The 25,735-nt window shown below is 39.6% G+C and overlaps 1 protein-coding gene across 1 annotated transcript in view; it reads left to right on the forward strand.

Moving 5' to 3' along the window:
* Positions 1–22,672, forward strand: part of LOC137265177 (pseudouridylate synthase 1 homolog) — a 40,123-nt gene extending 17,451 nt beyond the window's left edge. The window contains exons 10-18 of the mRNA XM_067800513.1: positions 853–931; positions 1,352–1,397; positions 1,804–1,897; positions 15,780–15,850; positions 16,811–16,855; positions 17,664–17,738; positions 18,348–18,418; positions 20,213–20,324; positions 21,201–22,672. Of these exons, the coding sequence (XP_067656614.1) occupies positions 853–931; positions 1,352–1,397; positions 1,804–1,897; positions 15,780–15,850; positions 16,811–16,855; positions 17,664–17,738; positions 18,348–18,418; positions 20,213–20,324; positions 21,201–21,497 (890 nt within the window). The 3' untranslated portion in view covers positions 21,498–22,672. The remainder of the gene's footprint in view (positions 1–852; positions 932–1,351; positions 1,398–1,803; positions 1,898–15,779; positions 15,851–16,810; positions 16,856–17,663; positions 17,739–18,347; positions 18,419–20,212; positions 20,325–21,200) is intronic.
* Positions 22,673–25,735: the final 3,063 nt, after the last annotated feature.

A 25,735-nucleotide genomic window follows, 5' to 3' on the forward strand; every position in this document is an offset into this window, starting at 1 on the left:
ACACAAAAAAATAATAAAACCATGCAAAAAATATTTTGCGTGCATGTGTTGGATGCATAGATTCTGATCTACGTAATTTTAAAAAGTACCTTAAAACCACAAAATATAGACAAACAATACATTTTAACATGATTCAGGATTGTACTGAAAAGTTTGCGCGCAAAGATTTGGACTAAATATTAATATTTATCCCCTGCAAAATGCATCCTGTCCATCCATCCATCCGTGCACATTTATCTTTTCCGGAGCAGAACTCTAAAACCGTTCAATATTTCTTCACCAACCTTGACACATAGATTGGTTTAGTGGTGTACTGGTGCCTAGTTTTGGAATTCTGAATAAAATACGTTTGGCGTTTCCATGGCAGCAAGTTTGACTTCGGCTGAAATTGGAGGTAATGCGGGGGATATTGATGACTGTATCTTCTTGTTTTATTTCTGCACGCACTCGTACAAAACCTACCACGAACACTGGGAGGTATCAGTTGATTTAGATCAAGCAATATGTTTTGTGAAAAATTTTGTGAACAGTCCCATTGATTTCATTTGAGACCTTGAGTAATTGCAACAAAACCAAATTTTGTATGATCATTATTTTGTTGTCAGATTTTGCTGTTTTTTACAAGTGAGGACTACTTGTTAGTAGAACAGCTAGGTAATCAACATGTGTGTGTAGTGAAATTTCAATTTCTCACGTGCAGCTCGTACACCTGGCTGTTTTACCAGGAAGTCGTCCCCCTAGTCAAAAATAGCAAAAGGTGACAACAAAATAAGAAAGCACATGCAGAACCAACATATTGTTCAAACTCTTTTTCACACAGAAAAAGATGATTGATTCACTGACGTGTTTCAGAGGATATTATCAATGAGGTCAACAGAATTCTTTCGATGTACAAGGGAACTCACAACTTCCACAACTTCACCTCTGGCATGTAAGTTTGAATCAGTTGTAAGAGATGCCCATATTAGGAGCTGGTGGGGATTCAGGCTACATTGTTGGCTCTCAGGAACCTATCCTGGTTTTCAGGAATCACATCAATCACTGGATGGTCTGGCACAGACTAATAACTTTCAGACCAACTATAATGTTTCTGAGTGATTTTATACAAGCAATTAAACTAAATCCCAAATTATACAAGAGCTTTGATAATTTGTAACATTTTCTATACTGTCATGACAAACATATTTTAGGATTATGTCAAGGAGTAGTTAAGAGTAATGTATATGATTTGATGTTAGTTTTCTATGTGCATTTATATAGATTTTCAACTAGGGCAAAATTTAGTGTGGGTGTATTGTAAGACATAAATATCATGTCCCATATCGAATTGTGTACATGCTATTTGTTTCAGAAAGCCAAATGATCCTAGTGCCAAGAGATATATCATTAGTTTTGAGGTAATAGTATCTTTTCTTACAGTGATTTCATGACAGGTAATGGTGTTCACTTCAACACACTGCCATATACTTGGAATATTGCTCATTGTGGCGTTAAGAATGTTCTCAATTCCTCTGACATGTAATAGTGATGGAATGTTGCTAACAATGGCATTAAAAGTTACTCACTGTGTCCAGTGTTAACTGGGAAGAAAGGCTGCCAGTGTTATATAGAATGTGTCCCTGTTTTTGTAAAAACGAGTTTCATATGAAACAAGCAAGCTGAAACAAATCTGATGCTGGTACATTATATGTTAATGGTATGTGAATCTTGTATGATTTCATGATTAAGAACCATATAGACATGCCAAAAATGTGTATTTGGTATACAGTCTCACTATGACAGGTATTCACTGTCTCGTTCCAGTGTGGCCAGCCTTTTGTCATGGATGGCATTGAGTTCGTGATCTTGAGGGTCAAAGGACAAAGCTTCATGCTTCATCATATACGGAAGATGATCGGTGAGGAGACCATGATCACATCCACTGAAACAGATATGATCACATACACAAGTGTGATCACATCTGCTGATATAGTGATCGCATACACAGGTGTAATCACATTTGCTGATATAGTGAACACATACACAAGTGTAATCACGTCTGCTGATATAGTGATCACATACACAAGTGTGATCACGTCTGCTGATATAGTGATCACATACACAAGTGTGATCACATCTGCTGATATAGTGATCACATACACAAGTGTAATCACGTCTGCTGATATAGTGATCACATACACAAGTGTGATCACATCTGCTGATATAGTGATCACATACACAAGTGTAATCACGTCTGCTGATATAGTGATCACATACACAAGTGTGATCACATCTGCTGATATAGTGATCGCATACACAAGTGTAATCACGTCTGCTGATACAGTGATTGCATACACAGTTGTGATCACATCTGCTGATATAGTGATCGCATACACAGGTGTAATCACGTCTGCTGATACAGTGATCACATACACACGTGTAATCACGTCTGCTGATATAGTGATCACATACACAAGTGTGATCACATCTGCTGATACAGTGATTGCATACACAGTTGTGATCACATCTGCTGATATAGTGATCGCATACACAGGTGTAATCACGTCTGCTGATATAGTGATCACATACACACGTGTAATCACGTCTGCTGATATAGTGATCGCATACACAGGTGTAATCACGTCTGCTGATATAGTGATCGCATACACAGGTGTAATCACGTCTGCTGATATAGTGATCACATACACACGTGTAATCACGTCTGCTGATATAGTGATTGCATACACAAGTGTGATCACATCTGCTGATATAGTGATCGCATACACAGGTGTAATCACGTCTGCTGATATAGTGATCACATACACACGTGTAATCACGTCTGCTGATATAGTGATCGCATACACAAGTGTAATCACGTCTGCTGATACAGTGATTGCATACACAGTTGTGATCACATCTGCTGATATAGTGATCGCATACACAAGTGTGATCACATCTGCTGATATAGTGATCACATACACACGTGTAATCACGTCTGCTGATATAGTGATCGCATACACAGGTGTAATCACGTCTGCTGATATAGTGATCACATACACACGTGTAATCACGTCTGCTGATATAGTGATTGCATACACAAGTGTGATCACATCTGCTGATATAGTGATCGCATACACAGGTGTAATCACGTCTGCTGATATAGTGATCACATACACACGTGTAATCACGTCTGCTGATATAGTGATCGCATACACAAGTGTAATCACGTCTGCTGATACAGTGATTGCATACACAGTTGTGATCACATCTGCTGATATAGTGATCGCATACACAAGTGTGATCACATCTGCTGATACAGTGATCGCATACACAAGCGTGATCACATCTGCTGATATAGTGATCGCATACACAGGTGTAATCACGTCTGCTGATATAGTGATCACATACACACGTGTAATCACGTCTGCTGATATAGTGATCGCATACACAAGTGTGATCACATCTGCTGATACAGTGATCGCATACACAAGTGTGATCACATCTGCTGATATAGTGATCGCATACACAGGTGTAATCACGTCTGCTGATACAGTGATCACATACACACGTGTAATCACGTCTGCTGATATAGTGATCACATACACAAGTGTGATCACGTCTGCTGATATAGTGATCGCATACACAAGTGTGATCACATCTGCTGATACAGTGATCGCATACACAAGTGTGATCACATCTGCTGATATAGTGATCGCATACACAGGTGTAATCACGTCTGCTGATACAGTGATCGCATACACAGGTGTAATCACGTCTGCTGATATAGTGATCACATACACACGTGTAATCACGTCTGCTGATATAGTGATCGCATACACAAGTGTGATCACATCTGCTGATACAGTGATCGCATACACAAGTGTGATCACATCTGCTGATATAGTGATCGCATACACAGGTGTAATCACGTCTGCTGATACAGTGATCACATACACACGTGTAATCACGTCTGCTGATATAGTGATCACATACACAAGTGTGATCACATCTGCTGATACAGTGATTGCATACACAGTTGTGATCACATCTGCTGATATAGTGATTGCATACACAGTTGTGATCACATCTGCTGATATAGTGATCACATACACAGGTGTAATCACGTCTGCTGATACAGTGATCACATACACAAGTGTAATCACGTCTGCTGATATAGTGATCACATACACAAGTGTGATCACATCTGCTGATATAGTGATCACATACACACGTGTAATCACGTCTGCTGATATAGTGATCACATACACAAGTGTGATCACATCTGCTGATATAGTGATCACATACACAAGTGTAATCACGTCTGCTGATATAGTGATCGCATACACAAGTGTGATCACATCTGCTGATATAGTGATCGCATACACAAGTGTGATCACATCTGCTGATATAGTGAACACATACACAGTTGTAATCACATCTGCTGATATAGTGATCACATACACACGTGTAATCACGTCTGCTGATATAGTGATCACATACACAAGTGTAATCACGTCTGCTGATATAGTGATCGCATACACAAGTGTAATCACGTCTGCTGATATAGTGATCGCATACACAAGTGTGATCACATCTGCTGATACAGTGATTGCATACACAGTTGTAATCACGTCTGCTGATATAGTGATCGCATACACAGGTGTAATCACGTCTGCTGATATAGTGATCACATACACACGTGTAATCACGTCTGCTGATATAGTGATTGCATACACAAGTGTGATCACATCTGCTGATATAGTGATCGCATACACAGGTGTAATCACGTCTGCTGATACAGTGATCACATACACACGTGTAATCACGTCTGCTGATATAGTGATCGCATACACAAGTGTGATCACATCTGCTGATACAGTGATTGCATACACAGTTGTGATCACATCTGCTGATATAGTGATCGCATACACAAGTGTGATCACATCTGCTGATACAGTGATCGCATACACAAGCGTGATCACATCTGCTGATATAGTGATCGCATACACAGGTGTAATCACGTCTGCTGATATAGTGATCACATACACACGTGTAATCACGTCTGCTGATATAGTGATCGCATACACAAGTGTGATCACATCTGCTGATACAGTGATCGCATACACAAGTGTGATCACATCTGCTGATATAGTGATCGCATACACAGGTGTAATCACGTCTGCTGATACAGTGATCACATACACACGTGTAATCACGTCTGCACATACACAAGTGTGATCACATCTGCTGATACAGTGATTGCATACACAGTTGTGATCACATCTGCTGATATAGTGATTGCATACACAGTTGTGATCACATCTGCTGATATAGTGATCACATACACAGGTGTAATCACGTCTGCTGATACAGTGATCACATACACAAGTGTAATCACGTCTGCTGATATAGTGATCACATACACAAGTGTGATCACATCTGCTGATATAGTGATCACATACACACGTGTAATCACGTCTGCTGATATAGTGATCACATACACAAGTGTGATCACATCTGCTGATATAGTGATCACATACACAAGTGTAATCACGTCTGCTGATATAGTGATCGCATACACAAGTGTGATCACATCTGCTGATATAGTGATCGCATACACAAGTGTGATCACATCTGCTGATATAGTGAACACATACACAGTTGTAATCACATCTGCTGATATAGTGATCACATACACACGTGTAATCACGTCTGCTGATATAGTGATCACATACACAAGTGTAATCACGTCTGCTGATATAGTGATCGCATACACAAGTGTAATCACGTCTGCTGATATAGTGATCGCATACACAAGTGTAATCACGTCTGCTGATACAGTGATTGCATACACAGTTGTAATCACGTCTGCTGATATAGTGATCACATACACAGTTGTAATCACGTCTGCTGATATAGTGATCACATACACACGTGTAATCACGTCTGCTGATATAGTGATCACATACACAAGTGTGATCACATCTGCTGATACAGTGATCGCATACACAAGTGTGATCACGTCTGCTGATATAGTGATCGCATACACAGGTGTAATCACGTCTGCTGATATAGTGATCACATACACACGTGTAATCACGTCTGCTGATATAGTGATCGCATACACAAGTGTGATCACATCTGCTGATACAGTGATCGCATACACAAGTGTGATCACATCTGCTGATATAGTGATCGCATACACAGGTGTAATCACGTCTGCTGATACAGTGATCACATACACACGTGTAATCACGTCTGCTGATATAGTGATCACATACACAAGTGTGATCACATCTGCTGATACAGTGATTGCATACACAGTTGTGATCACATCTGCTGATATAGTGATTGCATACACAAGTGTAATCACGTCTGCTGATATAGTGATCACATACACAGTTGTGATCACATCTGCTGATATAGTGATCACATACACAGGTGTAATCACGTCTGCTGATACAGTGATCACATACACAAGTGTAATCACGTCTGCTGATATAGTGATCACATACACAAGTGTGATCACATCTGCTGATATAGTGATCACATACACACGTGTAATCACGTCTGCTGATATAGTGATCACATACACAAGTGTGATCACATCTGCTGATATAGTGATCACATACACAAGTGTAATCACGTCTGCTGATATAGTGATCGCATACACAAGTGTGATCACATCTGCTGATATAGTGATCGCATACACAAGTGTGATCACATCTGCTGATATAGTGATCGCATACACAAGTGTGATCACATCTGCTGATATAGTGAACACATACACAGTTGTAATCACATCTGCTGATATAGTGATCACATACACACGTGTAATCACGTCTGCTGATATAGTGATCACATACACAAGTGTAATCACGTCTGCTGATATAGTGATCGCATACACAAGTGTAATCACGTCTGCTGATATAGTGATCGCATACACAAGTGTAATCACGTCTGCTGATACAGTGATTGCATACACAGTTGTAATCACGTCTGCTGATATAGTGATCTCATACACAGTTGTAATCACGTCTGCTGATATAGTGATCACATACACAAGTGTAATCACGTCTGCTGATATAGTGATCGCATACACAAGTGTAATCACGTCTGCTGATACAGTGATTGCATACACAGTTGTAATCACGTCTGCTGATATAGTGATCGCATACACAAGTGTGATCACATCTGCTGATATAGTGAACACATACACAGTTGTAATCACATCTGCTGATATAGTGATCACATACACACGTGTAATCACGTCTGCTGATATAGTGATCACATACACAAGTGTGATCACATCTGCTGATATAGTGATCGCATACACAGGTGTAATCACGTCTGCTGATATAGTGATCACGTACACAAGTGTGATCACATCTGCTGATATAGTGATCACATACACAAGTGTGATCACATCTGCTGATATAGTGATCGCATACACAAGTGTAATCACGTCTGCTGATATAGTGATCACATACACAAGTGTAATCACGTCTGCTGATATAGTGATCACATACACAAGTGTGATCACATCTGCTGATATAGTGATCGCATACACAAGTGTAATCACGTCTGCTGATATAGTGAACACATACACAAGTGTAATCACGTCTGCTGATATAGTGATTGCATACACAAGTGTAATCACGTCTGCTGATATAGTGATCACATACACAAGTGTAATCACGTCTGCTGATATAGTGATCACATACACAAGTGTAATCACGTCTGCTGATATAGTGAACACATACACAAGTGTAATCACGTCTGCTGATATAGTGATCACATACACAAGTGTGATCACATCTGCTGATATAGTGATCGCATACACAGGTGTAATCACGTCTGCTGATATAGTGATCACATACACAAGTGTGATCACATCTGCTGATATAGTGATCGCATACACAAGTGTAATCACGTCTGCTGATATAGTGATCGCATACACAGTTGTGATCACATCTGCTGATATAGTGATCGCATACACAGTTGTGATCACATCTGCTGATATAGTGATCGCATACACAGGTGTAATCACATCTGCTGATATAGTGATCGCATACACAAGTGTGATCACATCCGCAGAAGTAGATAGTCATCACATACACAAGTGTAATCACATCTGCTGATATAGTGAACACATACACAGGTGTAATCACATCTGCTGATATAGTGATCGCATACACAAGTGTAATCACATCTGCTGATATAGTGACCACATACACAAGTGTAATCACGTCTGCTGATACAGTGATCACATACACAGTTGTGATCACATCTGCTGATATAGTGATCAGATACACAAGTGTAATCACGTCTGCTGATACAGTGATCACATACACAGTTGTGATCACATCTGCTGATATATTGATCACATACACAGGTGTAATCACGTCTGCTGATACAGTGATTGCATACACAGTTGTGATCACATCTGCTGATATAGTGATCACATACACAAGTGTAATCACGTCTGCTGATACAGTGATCACATACACAGTTGTGATCACATCTGCTGATATAGTGATCACATACACAAGTGTAATCACGTCTGCTGATACAGTGATCACATACACAGTTGTGATCACATCTGCTGATATAGTGAACACATACACAAGTGTAATCACGTCTGCTGATAAAGTGATTGCATACACAGTTGTGATCACATCTGCTGATATAGTGATCGCATACACAAGTGTGATCACATCTGCTGATATAGTGATGGCATACACAGGTGTAATCACATCTGCTGATATAGTGATCGCATACACAAGTGTGATCACATCCGCAGAAGTAGATAGTCATCACATACACAAGTGTGATCACATCTGCTGATATAGTGAACACATACACAAGTGTAATCACGTCTGCTGATATAGTGATCACATACACAAGTGTGATCACATCTGCTGATATAGTGATCGCATACACAGGTGTAATCACGTCTGCTGATATAGTGATCACGTACACAAGTGTGATCACATCTGCTGATATAGTGATCACATACACAAGTGTGATCACATCTGCTGATATAGTGATCGCATACACAAGTGTAATCACGTCTGCTGATATAGTGATCACATACACAAGTGTAATCACGTCTGCTGATATAGTGATCACATACACAAGTGTGATCACATCTGCTGATATAGTGATCGCATACACAAGTGTAATCACGTCTGCTGATATAGTGAACACATACACAAGTGTAATCACGTCTGCTGATATAGTGATTGCATACACAAGTGTAATCACGTCTGCTGATATAGTGATCACATACACAAGTGTAATCACGTCTGCTGATATAGTGATCACATACACAAGTGTAATCACGTCTGCTGATATAGTGAACACATACACAAGTGTAATCACGTCTGCTGATATAGTGATCACATACACAAGTGTGATCAGATCTGCTGATATAGTGATCGCATACACAGGTGTAATCACGTCTGCTGATATAGTGATCACGTACACAAGTGTGATCACATCTGCTGATATAGTGATGGCATACACAAGTGTAATCACGTCTGCTGATATAGTGATCGCATACACAGTTGTGATCACATCTGCTGATATAGTGATCACATACACAGTTGTGATCACATCTGCTGATATAGTGATCGCATACACAGGTGTAATCACATCTGCTGATATAGTGATCGCATACACAAGTGTGATCACATCCGCAGAAGTAGATAGTCATCACATACACAAGTGTAATCACATCTGCTGATATAGTGAACACATACACAGGTGTAATCACATCTGCTGATATAGTGATCGCATACACAAGTGTAATCACATCTGCTGATATAGTGATCACATACACAAGTGTAATCACGTCTGCTGATACAGTGATCACATACACAGTTGTGATCACATCTGCTGATATAGTGATCAGATACACAAGTGTAATCACGTCTGCTGATACAGTGATCACATACACAGTTGTGATCACATCTGCTGATATAGTGATCACATACACAGGTGTAATCACGTCTGCTGATACAGTGATTGCATACACAGTTGTGATCACATCTGCTGATATAGTGATCACATACACAAGTGTAATCACGTCTGCTGATACAGTGATCACATACACAGTTGTGATCACATCTGCTGATATAGTGATCACATACACAAGTGTAATCACGTCTGCTGATACAGTGATCACATACACAGTTGTGATCACATCTGCTGATATAGTGAACACATACACAAGTGTAATCACGTCTGCTGATACAGTGATTGCATACACAGTTGTGATCACATCTGCTGATATAGTGATCGCATACACAAGTGTGATCACATCTGCTGATATAGTGATCACATACACACGTGTAATCACATCTGCTGATATAGTGATCACATACACAGGTGTAATCACATCTGCTGATATAGTGATCGCATACACAGGTGTAATCACATCTGCTGATATAGTGATCACATACACACGTGTAATCACATCTGCTGATATAGTGATCGCATACACAGGTGTAATCACGTCTGCTGATACAGTGATTGCATACACAGGTGTAATCACATCTGCTGATATAGTGATCGCATACACAAGTGTGATCACATCTGCTGATATAGTGATCGCATACACAAGTGTAATCACATCTGCTGATATAGTGATCGCATACACAGGTGTAATCACATCTGCTGATATAGTGATCACATACACAAGTGTAATCACATCTGCTGATATAGTGATCGCATACACAGGTGTAATCACATCTGCTGATATAGTGATCACATACACAGGTGTAATCACGTCTGCTGATACAGTGATTGCATACACAGGTGTAATCACATCTGCTGATATAGTGATCGCATACACACGTGTAATCACATCTGCTGATATAGTGATCGCATACACAAGTGTAATCACATCTGCTGATATAGTGATCACATACACAGGTGCAATCACGTCTGCTGATATAGTGATCGCATACACAAGTGTAATCACATCTGCTGATATAGTGATCGCATACACAAGTGTAATCACATCCGCAGAAGTAGATAGTCATCACATACACAAGTGTAATCACATCTGCTGATATAGTGATCACATACACAAGTGTAATCACGTCTGCTGATACAGTGATCACATACACAGTTGTGATCACGTCTGCTGATATAGTGATCGCATACAGAAGTGTAATCACGTCTGCTGATACAGTGATTGCATACACAGTTGTGATCACGTCTGCTGATACAGTGATTGCATACACAGGTGTAATCACATCTGCTGATATAGTGATTGCATACACAGTTGTGATCATGTCTGCTGATACAGTGATTGCATACACAGGTGTAATCACATCTGCTGATATAGTGATCGCATACACAAGTGTAATCACGTCTGCTGATACAGTGATCACATACACAAGTGTAATCACATCTGCTGATATAGTGATTGCATACACAAGTGTAATCACGTCTGCTGATATAGTGATCGCATACACAAGTGTAATCACGTCTGCTGATACAGTGATTGCATACACAGTTGTGATCACGTCTGCTGATACAGTGATTGCATACACAGGTGTAATCACATCTGCTGATATAGTGATCACATACACAAGTGTAATCACGTCTGCTGATACAGTGATCACATACACAAGTGTAATCACATCTGCTGATATAGTGATTGCATACACAAGTGTAATCACGTCTGCTGATATAGTGATCGCATACACAAGTGTAATCACGTCTGCTGATACAGTGATTGCATACACAGTTGTGATCACATCTGCTGATATAGTGATCACATACACAAGTGTAATCACGTCTGCTGATATAGTGATCGCATACACAAGTGTAATCACGTCTGCTGATACAGTGATCACATACACAGGTGTAATCACGTCTGCTGATATAGTGATTGCATACACAAGTGTAATCACGTCTGCTGATATAGTGATCGCATACACAAGTGTAATCACGTCTGCTGATATAGTGATCGCATACACAAGTGTAATCACGTCTGCTGATACAGTGATCGCATACACAAGTGTAATCACGTCTGCTGATATAGTGATCACATACACAGGTGTAATCACATCTGCTGATATAGTGATCACATACACAAGTGTAATCACGTCTGCTGATATAGTGATCGCATACACAAGTGTAATCACGTCTGCTGATACAGTGATCACATACACAAGTGTAATCACATCTGCTGATATAGTGATTGCATACACAAGTGTAATCACGTCTGCTGATATAGTGATCGCATACACAAGTGTAATCACGTCTGCTGATACAGTGATTGCATACACAGTTGTGATCACATCTGCTGATATAGTGATCACATACACAAGTGTAATCACGTCTGCTGATATAGTGATCGCATACACAAGTGTAATCACGTCTGCTGATACAGTGATTGCATACACAGGTGTAATCACATCTGCTGATATAGTGATCACATACACAAGTGTAATCACGTCTGCTGATACAGTGATCACGTACACAAGTGTAATCACATCTGCTGATATAGTGAACACATACACAAGTGTAATCACGTCTGCTGATACAGTGATTGCATACACAGTTGTGATCACATCTGCTGATATAGTGATCGCATACACAAGTGTAATCACGTCTGCTGATGTAGTGATTGCATACACAGTTGTGATCACGTCTGCTGATACAGTGATTGCATACACAGTTGTGATCACATCTGCTGATATAGTGATCGCATACACAAGTGTAATCACGTCTGCTGATATAGTGATTGCATACACAGTTGTGATCACGTCTGCTGATACAGTGATTGCATACACAGGTGTAATCACATCTGCTGATATAGTGATCGCATACACAAGTGTAATCACGTCTGCTGATACAGTGATCACATACACAAGTGTAATCACATCTGCTGATATAGTGATTGCATACACAAGTGTAATCACGTCTGCTGATATAGTGATCGCATACACAAGTGTAATCACGTCTGCTGATACAGTGATTGCATACACAGTTGTGATCACGTCTGCTGATACAGTGATTGCATACACAGGTGTAATCACATCTGCTGATATAGTGATCACATACACAAGTGTAATCACGTCTGCTGATACAGTGATCACATACACAAGTGTAATCACATCTGCTGATATAGTGATTGCATACACAAGTGTAATCACGTCTGCTGATATAGTGATCGCATACACAAGTGTAATCACGTCTGCTGATACAGTGATTGCATACACAGTTGTGATCACATCTGCTGATATAGTGATCACATACACAAGTGTAGTCACGTCTGCTGATATAGTGATCGCATACACAAGTGTAATCACGTCTGCTGATACAGTGATCACATACACAGGTGTAATCACGTCTGCTGATATAGTGATTGCATACACAAGTGTAATCACGTCTGCTGATATAGTGATCGCATACACAAGTGTAATCACGTCTGCTGATATAGTGATCGCATACACAAGTGTAATCACGTCTGCTGATACAGTGATCGCATACACAAGTGTAATCATGTCTGCTGATATAGTGATCACATACACAGGTGTAATCACATCTGCTGATATAGTGATCACATACACAAGTGTAATCACCTCTGCTGATATAGTGATCGCATACACAAGTGTAATCACGTCTGCTGATACAGTGATCACATACACAAGTGTAATCACATCTGCTGATATAGTGATTGCATACACAAGTGTAATCACGTCTGCTGATATAGTGATCGCATACACAAGTGTAATCACGTCTGCTGATACAGTGATTGCATACACAGTTGTGATCACATCTGCTGATATAGTGATCACATACACAAGTGTAATCACGTCTGCTGATATAGTGATTGCATACACAGTTGTGATCACGTCTGCTGATACAGTGATTGCATACACAGGTGTAATCACATCTGCTGATATAGTGATCACATACACAAGTGTAATCACGTCTGCTGATACAGTGATCACGTACACAAGTGTAATCACATCTGCTGATATAGTGAACACATACACAAGTGTAATCACGTCTGCTGATACAGTGATTGCATACACAGTTGTGATCACATCTGCTGATATAGTGATCGCATACACAAGTGTAATCACGTCTGCTGATATAGTGATTGCATACACAGTTGTGATCACGTCTGCTGATACAGTGATTGCATACACAGGTGTAATCACATCTGCTGATATAGTGATCACATACACAAGTGTAATCACGTCTGCTGATACAGTGATCACATACACAAGTGTAATCACATCTGCTGATATAGTGATTGCATACACAAGTGTAATCACGTCTTCTGATATAGTGATCGCATACACAAGTGTAATCACGTCTGCTGATACAGTGATTGCATACACAGTTGTGATCACATCTGCTGATATAGTGATCACATACACAGGTGTAATCACATCTGCTGATATAGTGATTGCATACACAGTTGTGATCACGTCTGCTGATATAGTGATCACATACACAAGTGTAGTCACGTCTGCTGATATAGTGATTGCATACACAGTTGTGATCACGTCTGCTGATATAGTGATTGCATACACAGTTGTGATCACATCTGCTGATATAGTGATCACATACACAAGTGTAATCACGTCTGCTGATACAGTGATCACGTACACAAGTGTAATCACATCTGCTGATATAGTGAACACATACACAGGTGTAATCACGTCTGCTGATACAGTGATTGCATACACAGTTGTGATCACATCTGCTGATATAGTGATCGCATACACAAGTGTGATCACATCCGCAGAAGTAGATAGTCATCACATACACAAGTGTAATCACATCTGCTGATACAGTGATCGGATACACAATTGTGATCACATTCGCAAAAGCAGATAGTGATTACATCCACAAGTGTCATGACATCTGCTGATATAGTGATCGTATCCACAAGTGTAATCACATCTGCTGATGTAGTCATTACATACACATGGGAAGTAGACCTGAACTTGACTGTGATCAAATTTTCAGTGGTATTCTGTTATCACATTTACTGCAGTGGATGGATCAGATTGTGGACTGGAGTGACATGACTTCTTCTCTTTGATGGTTTCATAGTGTATCATTTATAATACTATTAATTAGGACAGTTAAAAAGTCATTTGGTTCCTTCTTGTCCCCAAACACTCATTAAAACTGTTTTACTTCCCTTACATGTATCTGGATTCTGTGATCTTTGCCTGGAATTTCCCCTTTGTATGGTCCTAAATTTGTCGGCATGTTACCAGTGCTCACACATTTGATCATTCACCCTCCTACATGTAAAAGACGTACCGTTATATGACTGATGTGAAGTTTCAAAGCTGCATTCAGAACTTTACCTTGAGTCCTGTATTTGTGGGTACCTGGGACTCATACTCTTAATTTTCAGGGGTCCTGGACAACAAATGGGGGTCCCAGACACTTAAATACAGTTATTGTATTGTGTGTCATGATCATCACACAAATTAACACCATGATTAAATTGCAGATGATACCAGCTTGTAGCAACTCACTGATAACTTATTGTTACTTGAATGGAAGTTTTATGAAAAGTATTTAAGCTTTTCTGTCCCTGTGGATACGCTAATACATTTTGTTGCGTCCGTTGTCAATTTTTATTCGGAATTACAGGAATTCGCTTCCTGTAAATCCCTGTGCATTAAACCTGTCTCATTCATTCATTCATTCATTCATTCATTCATTCATTCATTCATTCATTCATTCATTCATTCATTCATTCATTCACTCACTCACTCACTCACTCACTCACTCACTCACTGCAGGACTGATGATAGCCATCGTGAAGGGCTACTGTGGTGAAGAAGTTATGGACAAGGCATGGCAAGCGGAGAAGGTGGGTCAGCTGGTGATTTGACAATCTATGTCCCTGTATTGCTGAATGCTTACCAATTCATAGACCCATGATGGTTCGGGGTAGAATAGGCCTTCAGCAACCCATGCTTGCCATTAAAGGTGACTATGCTTGTCGTAAGAGGCGTCTAATGGGATCAGGTGGTCAGGCTCACTGACTTGGTTAACATATGTCGTCATTCCCGATTATGCAGATCGATGATCACTGGATTGTCTGGTCCAGACTTGATTTTACAGACCACTGGCATATAGCTGGAATATTGCTGAGTGCAGCGTAAAACAAAACTCACTCACCAATTGATACTTCACTCCTCGACAGCATCTAATGTTCCTGTAACGAAGACACAAGCTCTTGTTCTCTCATGTTTATTTATGCATCATAGTAGAAATAGTAGCCAAATGTGCTCTCATTTTGTCCGGGGCTGTGGGGTATACCAGTGATTAAGATGTGTACCATGTTCAGGATTTCAGTGAGGTAATCGATAGTGATGGAGTTACTAAAAGCAAGCTCTTTCAGCAGTCACTGAACCATCTATGAATTCTGTAAACAAGCATATTGTTCTGGGGAAGCTGGGGGAGGGGGAATGGGGTGGGGTCATCAATTTTGTACACAAGGTCTAGGGGGATCAGCAATTTTGTACATAAAAATTTTAAAATTTGATGCTTAAAAATGAGAGGAAGGAATCATCATTGACTTTGTACAAGACATGGAGGGGGGTGGGTGGGGGTGTTGTTACTTACTTCATTCATAAATTTAATGGGGGGGGGTCCATTCACATGGAACATAATTCTCTTTAAAACTCACGTGGATTGGTTTGAATATTGTGACCTGACCTTATAGCAGCCAATAAACAAATGTGGAGATTCATGTTCAGTCATGGGAAAGCCCAGTTAATTCAGACGATTGTAGCAGGGTTTGACAATGATGTGGTGCTACTTGCAGGTGGATGTCCCCAAGGCTCCAGGAGTTGGTCTGATGCTAGAGCAGGTATGGTTGGACAAGGAGGTTGAAAATAAAACAGGAACACTATATATTTTTTCGGAAAGGATTTTCAAACTAGGCAGTCTGCAAAGAACAAGATCTTTTGGATGTTTGGCACCACCATATTGTAGTGATGCCCACTGATCTACAACTCCGGAATGCACTGTGGTGGCCAGAAATCTATGATTATGACAACAATACCTTTTTACCTGTGAGGGAATTCTTGTCTAAAGTATACAGCTCAAACACTGATGAAATGATTAAATTATTTTCATATAATACATAACACAAATATGACATGCTGACAAGGTAACACAAACTCTAAGAATCCTTTAAAAGATTAATACTGATGGGAACAAAGGATTTCATGGCACATTTGGATTTAAAATGGACACAAGACAGTAACTTTTACTCATAGTGGATGGGGCGGATCAGATATAATCTTATGGGTTGACCTGAGAAATCTTTCTTTATGTATTTCATGTAGGTTAGCAAAAGATGCATCTGCAATTTTACTGGCTAATAAATTAATCCTGGTGTAACAGTTTTGTTTTTAAGGGACAAGGTTCCACACTAGCATTGCACAGAAAAAGCCAGAATGCTTGGTATAGGGTACTGAGAGAAAATTATGGGTTTGAATCCAATCAGTCTCAAATATGCATTAGCATGCAAATTACTTTTTACCCAAAAAAATATTGAACATTGAGTTTAAGCACATTTTAACAGGCCTTTTTATAAAGTGTTTGAAATATCACCAAATATTCTCTGTCTCCAGTCTCATCTGCAGTGTCACCTCTCATGTTTTCTATAACAGCTCCATTATGACGGCTACAACAAGAGGTTCGGGAAAGATGGCATGCATGAAGCCTTAGACTGGTCGGAATATGAGGTACAGTGACACCAACAGGATGTCAGAATGAGGCAACTATGCAGAGTTACCTCCTGTGATCATTCCAGGATTAGCTGTCCATAGGTTGAAAACACAGTCTTGCTATAACTATGAACCTTTCTGTACAGTAAACCAAACAATTTGAACTGAGTTCTATAGGAGTACAGGAATTGACTGTGCAGAGTTGTGTCCCTTTTATCTACCAGAATCCGGTGATCATAGATTCCTTGGTTTGCCTATATTCACTTTGTCTCACTATCTTCAGCTTGTGTTTCATCAGGATTTCCTTCCACTTCAGTTAACATGCCAAGATATGACGGTTATCTTGGAGCAAAATATAATTTTTTTTATTTTGAGAGAAGTTAAGATATTTGAACTAGTTGGACCACAAGGCTGATATAACCTTCCTAGAAATTTTCCTTAGAAATAGGTAACCATGTTGTGTTTTGGTTGTGAAAAAAAACGTCCCAAGAAAGTCTCCATGAATCTAACACATATTTGTACTAGTAGGTTATGGGTACAGATGGTCTGTACACAAAATGGTGTGTTGATGAGAGTGACAAGCTTTCATAGATGTTGTGTCTTGATTTTTCTATTTTTCCTCCACAGGACGTGCTAGAAAAATTCAAGAAAGATCATATTCTTTCCCATATAGTCCAGTCTGAGAAAGAGGAAAGTGTGTATCCTTTAGAACTTCTGTGGTTGAACGTCACCGTGATGTCTGTCTAAACTCCAGTCTGCAAAGTCAAGGATGTTCGTTGTGGTTGCCTATGCCCCATCACTCACAAGGACTTGCAAGCACTCCAAACTGGCAGTCCTACAATCTGACATGCTATTTGGTTCTGGCAGAAACTAGTTAATTTATGATCATCTAAAGGAGTCGTAAGTCATCATAGACGTCAGTTTAGTCCTCATTTCGGCACAACAAAGACTGCCCAGTTGAATGTTTGTACAGTAATTACTGCTGTCTAAACCAGCATTCGGTATCTCGAGTCTCCTGTTGATTAGCTGACTGGCTGAACAACACTGTCGATTGCCATCAGCATTAAGCCCATTGATGTTGCCTTTTAAGGTAAATTGGTGAGTGATACATGTAGACTACTTGTTTTGTAAATTAATTATAAATTAATTGTCATGTCATAATTTGTCAGTTGCTCAGCACACATCTTGCATTTCAGTACCAAATTGGCAGATACTTTCGGACATTTTGAAAACGTGTCAAGTGAATGAAACTGAATTTTAACCAAAAATTAATTCAAAAACAAAACATGGATGAACACAGTAAATTTGACATACAACACATTGGAGCATGATTGGTTTTTGAAACGCCACTGAAAGAGAAAGCTATTCAGTTTGCGCAGAAATTCCATATTTTAGGGCATACAGAAGATCATTCTCAGGTTGAACATACCTTATATACCTTATATTCTTGCCAGTCCCAACAAATGACTGTTTAGAGGGCTTCCAGTGTATTTATCCTACAAAATGAGCGAAAGCCTTGTTCTGGGGAGTGTTTGTTGGAGAAAATATTGAGACAACAATGTTTCTTCTTGAGCCGTCACCCTAACCATTGCAGTGATGTCAGATTATGGTAACATTCCCACCAGCTTTTCTACAAGTTATCAACATAATTTTATTCACCTGCTTTCTAATTACATCTATGTCGCCACTATTCACAATGAGATACCATTACCAAACCCAAATTATCTCCCCTTGAACACATGGGGCATGATGTCAGCGATTGCCTCCCATAAGTACAAGCTTTGTCAACCTTTGACTTTGCCAATGCCACACGTACGTACTCATTATTAATGATTAATTAACTGGAAAGTTATTCTGTGAATCCTGGACTACAGCACTTTGGCCTTGAAAAAACATTAAGAACAATTATAAAAGCGAGGGACAAGGAGTTCTGGAAGAAAAGTGGATGTATATATAGGAACTGGACTGCAATGATTGTGTGGTCAGGGGCGGAGCTACCTTTATGAAAAGAATCCCTGGGTTACACATTATTGTTGCTAGAAAGGTCGGACAAGCTCTCAAATGCTTTCTAGATATAAAACTTTACACCTTACATGAAAACATTTGCTTCCTTCGCACCAGGTAGTGCTTGATGCGGGGGCACTAAGGACCTCTGTTGAGGACCTACCAATGTCATTACTTGGTAGTATGGCTGTCTGCACACTGACCACTCTCTCACCTGTTGTATAATAATAATAATTAATCACTGTGGAGTTCTGCCATTTTTATTTACTGGATAATCCTTGTTTGACCTTTTGTCAGTTACATTTTATGCGCATACTTGGTGCTCTTCTATTGAAATATTAATGGTCTATTTTGGTAAAAACTTTACAGTCCATTTACACTTTGATTTCTTGCCTCCACAACACCCTTAGCCCATATTTGGAGTCCCTCCACCCAAGACAAATCAACTTTATGAGTTTATTTGTTCGTTATTGACCTTGACGCTCTAGTATGTTGAAGTGGCTTGGGACATTGCACTTCCACAAGTTTGACATCAAAGACGAGGAGGTGCCACGCTGGAAAATGTTCAAAATATATGGTGATCTCAAAAAGCAGAAAGAGGTAAGTGAGAAACACGATCCTAGCAATAATGAGGTCAAGGTGACCTGTGCTGTTACAAAGAATCATGGATGAATGAGTAAACAGTTCACAATTGCTCATCTGCAGTCTAGGTTATAACAGTACTGGTTTACAAACCGAAGTTATGCAAATATGCTTGTTTAGCAGTGGATGGTGAAGACAACTGCAATACCTTCAAAATGTCTGTCTTTGGTTTGTTTGGCTCTTCAGAAGTTAATTAATAATACTCTTGCTTGACAATGGCAAAAGAATCTGTCGCAGCATTACATGTTAAAGAAGCTATCATCTATAAAGTATTATTTCTTTCTTATAAATCTGTCCTTGCATGTCTGGTTCCTCTGTTTTTTAATGTTTCTTATCACCTGTTCATTCGGCGGTAGGAAATGTGCAAAATACTGGAGTAATTGTGTAATTGAAATTGTTTGAGCTTTCTTTGAATCTTTGTAATAATATGAAGTTGGGGGTAGCTGACAGGATTCGGATATTACAATATTGCTTTATTAAGACAAAATGTAAGGAAACGCAAATATATACAAAAGTTAGCACTTATAGCTAGCGAGTGTAAAGTGCTGTTGTGTCTCATCTATAATACAGCATTTTAGAGAAAGTGAGAGCCTTATTATTGGAGAGAGAGAGAGATTTAGTTTAGTTTTATGACACTTTTTGCAATATTCCAGTAATACCACGGCAGGGGACACTAGAAATGGACTTCACATATTGTGCCCATGTGGAGAATCGAACCTGGGTCTTTGGCATGGCAAACAAACGCTTTAACCACTTGGCTGTTAGCATTAGTCAGGTATTCATGTCAGAACAACTGCCAGCCATTTATCCTAGCTCATTGTGTGTTCATTATAGGGCAAGAATCAAGAGGGTACTGGGGATTCGTCCGACTCCACAGACTATATTGACAGCACAACTACAGAGAAGAAGGATGACACAGAAGCACCTGTGGATGCTGAAGTCATCACAGAGGACAACTCAGAGATGATGAAACCAGGAACCGAACCTGATGATCCTAAATCTGAGGATAAATCTGAGACCAAGTCGGAGGTCAAACCAGATAGTACAGAAACAATGAGATTGAGTGACTCACACTCTCAGACCTGTGGTGAAAAGACAGTCACCAGTTCTGACAGCACCATCCAGAGCTGATGATTCAAGCCTCGAATAAGAGGCAGTCTTGGAACATTTAATAAGAAGGAAGAAGGTGAAGCTCCATGACTGGTTATCAAGGTGTTTAATCGCCATTCTTTGATAATTACCTGGATGAAAGCTTCTGAAGTCAGCATCTCAATCTTTCATCAGTGTCTTTCGTTTTGAGGTATTGCAGGGTGAGTGAGGTAGCTTTGTTGTTAAAGCGTTTGCTCGACTCGCTGAAGACCCTGGTTTGATTCCCCACATGGGTACAATGTTTTGAGTTCATTTCTGGTGTCCCCCTTCATGACATTGGTGGAATATTGTCATAATATCACACTCACTCACTGTTTTTGAGTAATTGTTCTTGTTATCAAAGTGGAACTTAAAAAGAAAACATCAGGATCCAGGGTAGTTATAGAGATGTTACCCTACCCTACCTCACCCAGAGTGGTTTGTTGCCGCTTTTGGCAATATTCCAGCAAAGTCACAGCAAGGGAGCACTAGAAATGGGCATAACACATTGTACCCATATGGGGAATCGAACCTGGGTATTCAGTGTGAGAAGCGAACACTTTAACCACTAGTCGACCCCACCGACTTCACTCAGTGCAAAACATACCAGTTAGTTGTCAGTTTGACTGCTTTCTGTTTTACACCTGAGGATGTATTGGGCGGCTGTTTGTTTTAGCTAATGCATAGAGGATACTAAAACTGCTTCCATCTCACACTCATTTATTAAATGAGTTGATGATGACTGAATGTTTTAGAAGTTTCATAAAACTGGTATATTGTGGAAGTGAGTTTAGTATTCTTTGTTCTAACATTAATTGATAGAAATAGTTTGATGACTCTTAGCTTTCGGCTAGTCATCAAGGTCTAATACCATTATGACAGAGGTACATGTATAAGCATTGTAATGTCATAACTGTAAACCATTTTGTATTACAGAGCAGTATCTTTCAGGGGCGATTAATAATTCAGCCTGTCAGCTTGTTTGAACAGGAAATAGCAGAGAAAAAAAAAATTCAGAAATTACATGTCATAAAACGATATTTGTTGCTGAGTGAAGTAGAACATTTGGAAGAATGTGCGTCATGTCTGTGGGCATCAGATGCTTCAGTGTTTGTGCAATGAGAGCTGATTTTTTTATCTGTATATATTTCATTGTAATAAAACATTGTAAAGAGTGATTAGTAAGTCAGATGTCATATGTGATGTAAAAGAACATTTGAAACTTCTCTCGTCATTCCTGCTAGTCGGATGGCATCCTGTATTGCTCTTGTTGCTATGTTTACAACTGGGTCCTGTCTAAATGCAAACAGGCATGCATTTAGCTAGTCAGATGGCATCCTGTATTGCTCTTGTTGACATGTTTACAACTGGGTCCTGTCTAAATGCAAACAGGCATGCATTTAGCTAGTCAGATGGCATCCTGTATTGCTCTTGTGGCCATGTTTACAACTGGGCCCTGTCTAAGTAGAAACGGGCATTGAGATGACAATAACCTAAGGCGTGTTCAGAACCGCGAGCGCCCGGCATTTTTTTCTCTTAAACATGGTCGCCATCTTTGTTTGGCGAGTCAGCTGTGAGGATAGTTCGCGGGCGCATGTCCGGACACAGGCGTTCAGGATTGAGGGCTCGCGGGCGTTCGCGATTCTGAACATGCCTCTGGTACTATTACCAAGGAAAGATGGCCAAATATGGCTACTCCTAGAATATCCCATAGCCCCTTGGCAAAACAATTATATTTTCATTCCCTTTGTAAATATGTTTCAGACTTCAGTGTTGAAAGCTGCTGATCCCTTCACTCAGAGTTTGTTTTAATTGTGCTTTAAATAGTTTAGCTAGGTCTTAAAGTTGAATTGTACCACAATTTTGATTTGAAGTTTGAATATCTGTTTTAATGATTTACTCACAGCGAGAACATAATTTTGACTCAATCAGTTTCAAGTACTTAAATAAGGTGAAATGTGATTGGTTGATGTTAGGCTAATTATCCAGTGAGAATTGTTGTTGGCGGACATCACCAAGTTGACGATGGATTTTACACTAAAATGCCAACTTTCTTGAACACTGAGAGTTAAATGAAATATGATGTTTCAAGTTGTATGAAGAATCAAATAAAAAATGATTGAATCAATATAATATAAAAAAACAGGAACCAGGATCTAATATCGAAAATGGAACCAAATAAAGTGAGTGAGGGAGTTTAGTTTTACGCCGCACTCAGCAATATTCCAGCTATATGGCGGAGGTCTGTAAATAATAGAGCCTGGACCAGACAATCCAGTGATCAACAACATGAGCATCGATCTGCGCAGTTGGGAACCGATGACATGTCCCAACCAAGTCAGCAAGCCTGACGACCCGATCCCATTAGTCACCTCTCACGAGGAACTGAATGAAAGTGTGTGAATCATTGCTGTTCTAATGCTGAGACCCAATATCCTAACTACCGGTACCTTTGATTAAAAAACAATACCATGCTGTGTAAGAAAGTATCTACAGAGCATTGTCTGTTTAATTGCTTTCCATGTTTTATACAGTAAATATGGGGCAGTTTGCTTTATAGTAAAAATACCATATAATAATACAGGGTCCACTTTCACAAAACTAGCATGAGCATATGGTCTCGTAACTTTTCTCGTAGCATTCATAAATCATATGTTACAGTATAGGAGGTACGACTGCTGTGTGAAAGGTTTCGAGATATTTATGAAACTGGGCCCAGGGCATTTAAAATTTCAATTTGTCAGCTGCTTTTAGAAATTTTTTTTTTCAAAATTTCATGTTGCTTCGGAAACAAATAAAACATGGACTCATTAACCCCTATTTTGGTGGCATGATAAACTCTGTTCTGGCCATTCGTGAGGTGAGTTGAAATGGGACTTAATATCGCACTTGAGAAAATTTCGCTCATATGATGACATGTTTGCATGAGCACTTGCCCAGACTGCTGGTTATACAGTAATAGATCACCAAGATACCATGCCACAGTTAAGTATGAATACTTCATACAGACCCATTTTCCCAGCTCTGAGTTGACCAGTATTTGTTTTACCGATTTAATGCCAAGCGCCAGGCAGGGAACGACAGGTACCATATTTTAATGTCTTTTGGTATGATGTCTTTGATCCGACATGCAGCTTTGGATAGAACACACTTCCTTCCCCTCTCCAGGCAGATGCTCTGGCCACTTGTGAATAGAGCGAGTTTGGTGTTAAGCTACTTCAAGCAATAGTCCAGCAATGTCATGGCCGACTGATTAATTTACCAAGCATGGAGATGGAGTTGAAGCAAACTTCATTACTTCCATGTACCCAGGTTTGGGATGTTACAAGATTCCGGCATGTAAACTTATGCTACTTGGTCCACTTGCACAAAACAGTCTTAGCTACAATGATTGTAACTCCCATTCTCCAACATAGGTTTAAGATAGTTGTAGCACTAAGATTGCTTTGTGCAAGTTGGCCCAGATCTTGTCAGGAGTTTGTCTTATGCTCAAGGAGGTAATACTAAAAGCCAGCCAGTGAACAAATGGCATTTTATTCCGACTTTAGCAATATCACAGCAGAAATGGGCGTCACACTTCACTGTACCGAATGGGGGAAAATCGAACGAAATTGCTGCACTCAGATTTATATTTCCTTGTATTTCATTATCAGCTCAAACTTAGCAGCAAACAGAGTCTTCTCTAGTCCCAAGACTGTCCTTTCATCGGGATGATCCTTGTCAAGGCTGCACCATCCATCCATGATAGCTGCTTTGCGTCATTCCCCCAAATGATGGGCGAAGAAAGCGATCTCTAACACTTTCAGTTATATCCCTAATATCTGAACAGTATTTGACCCAAACAAAATTGCATTTTATGTAATCTTAACACACTATATCACTTTTAAAAAAAATTCAATGAGTGTTACTTGGCATATTTAAATAAATGTACATGTCACACTGACCTAATTTCTTTTAAGAGTATGGAACAGCAAGGTATTATTTAGCACCTGGTGGCATAAAATTGCCATAGGCAACCAAGCCTGTGTGGTCTATGACAGTGCATGAGTCCAGAATTTTCACTTTATATTTGATCTTATAATCTATTTATACAGCACTTTAGATCACACATGCAGATCCACTTGCAACAGATTGACTCAAATTACAGAGTCTTCCCCAAAATACTGGTAACTGACTGACTTGTAATCTTGAAGTCACTTTGGATTCTGCAAAGACTTTGGAGACGCATCTCACACTTAAGT

Source organism: Haliotis asinina, chromosome 15 (assembly GCF_037392515.1).
Source record: "Haliotis asinina isolate JCU_RB_2024 chromosome 15, JCU_Hal_asi_v2, whole genome shotgun sequence".
In the NCBI taxonomy this organism is placed as follows: domain Eukaryota; kingdom Metazoa; phylum Mollusca; class Gastropoda; order Lepetellida; family Haliotidae; genus Haliotis; species Haliotis asinina.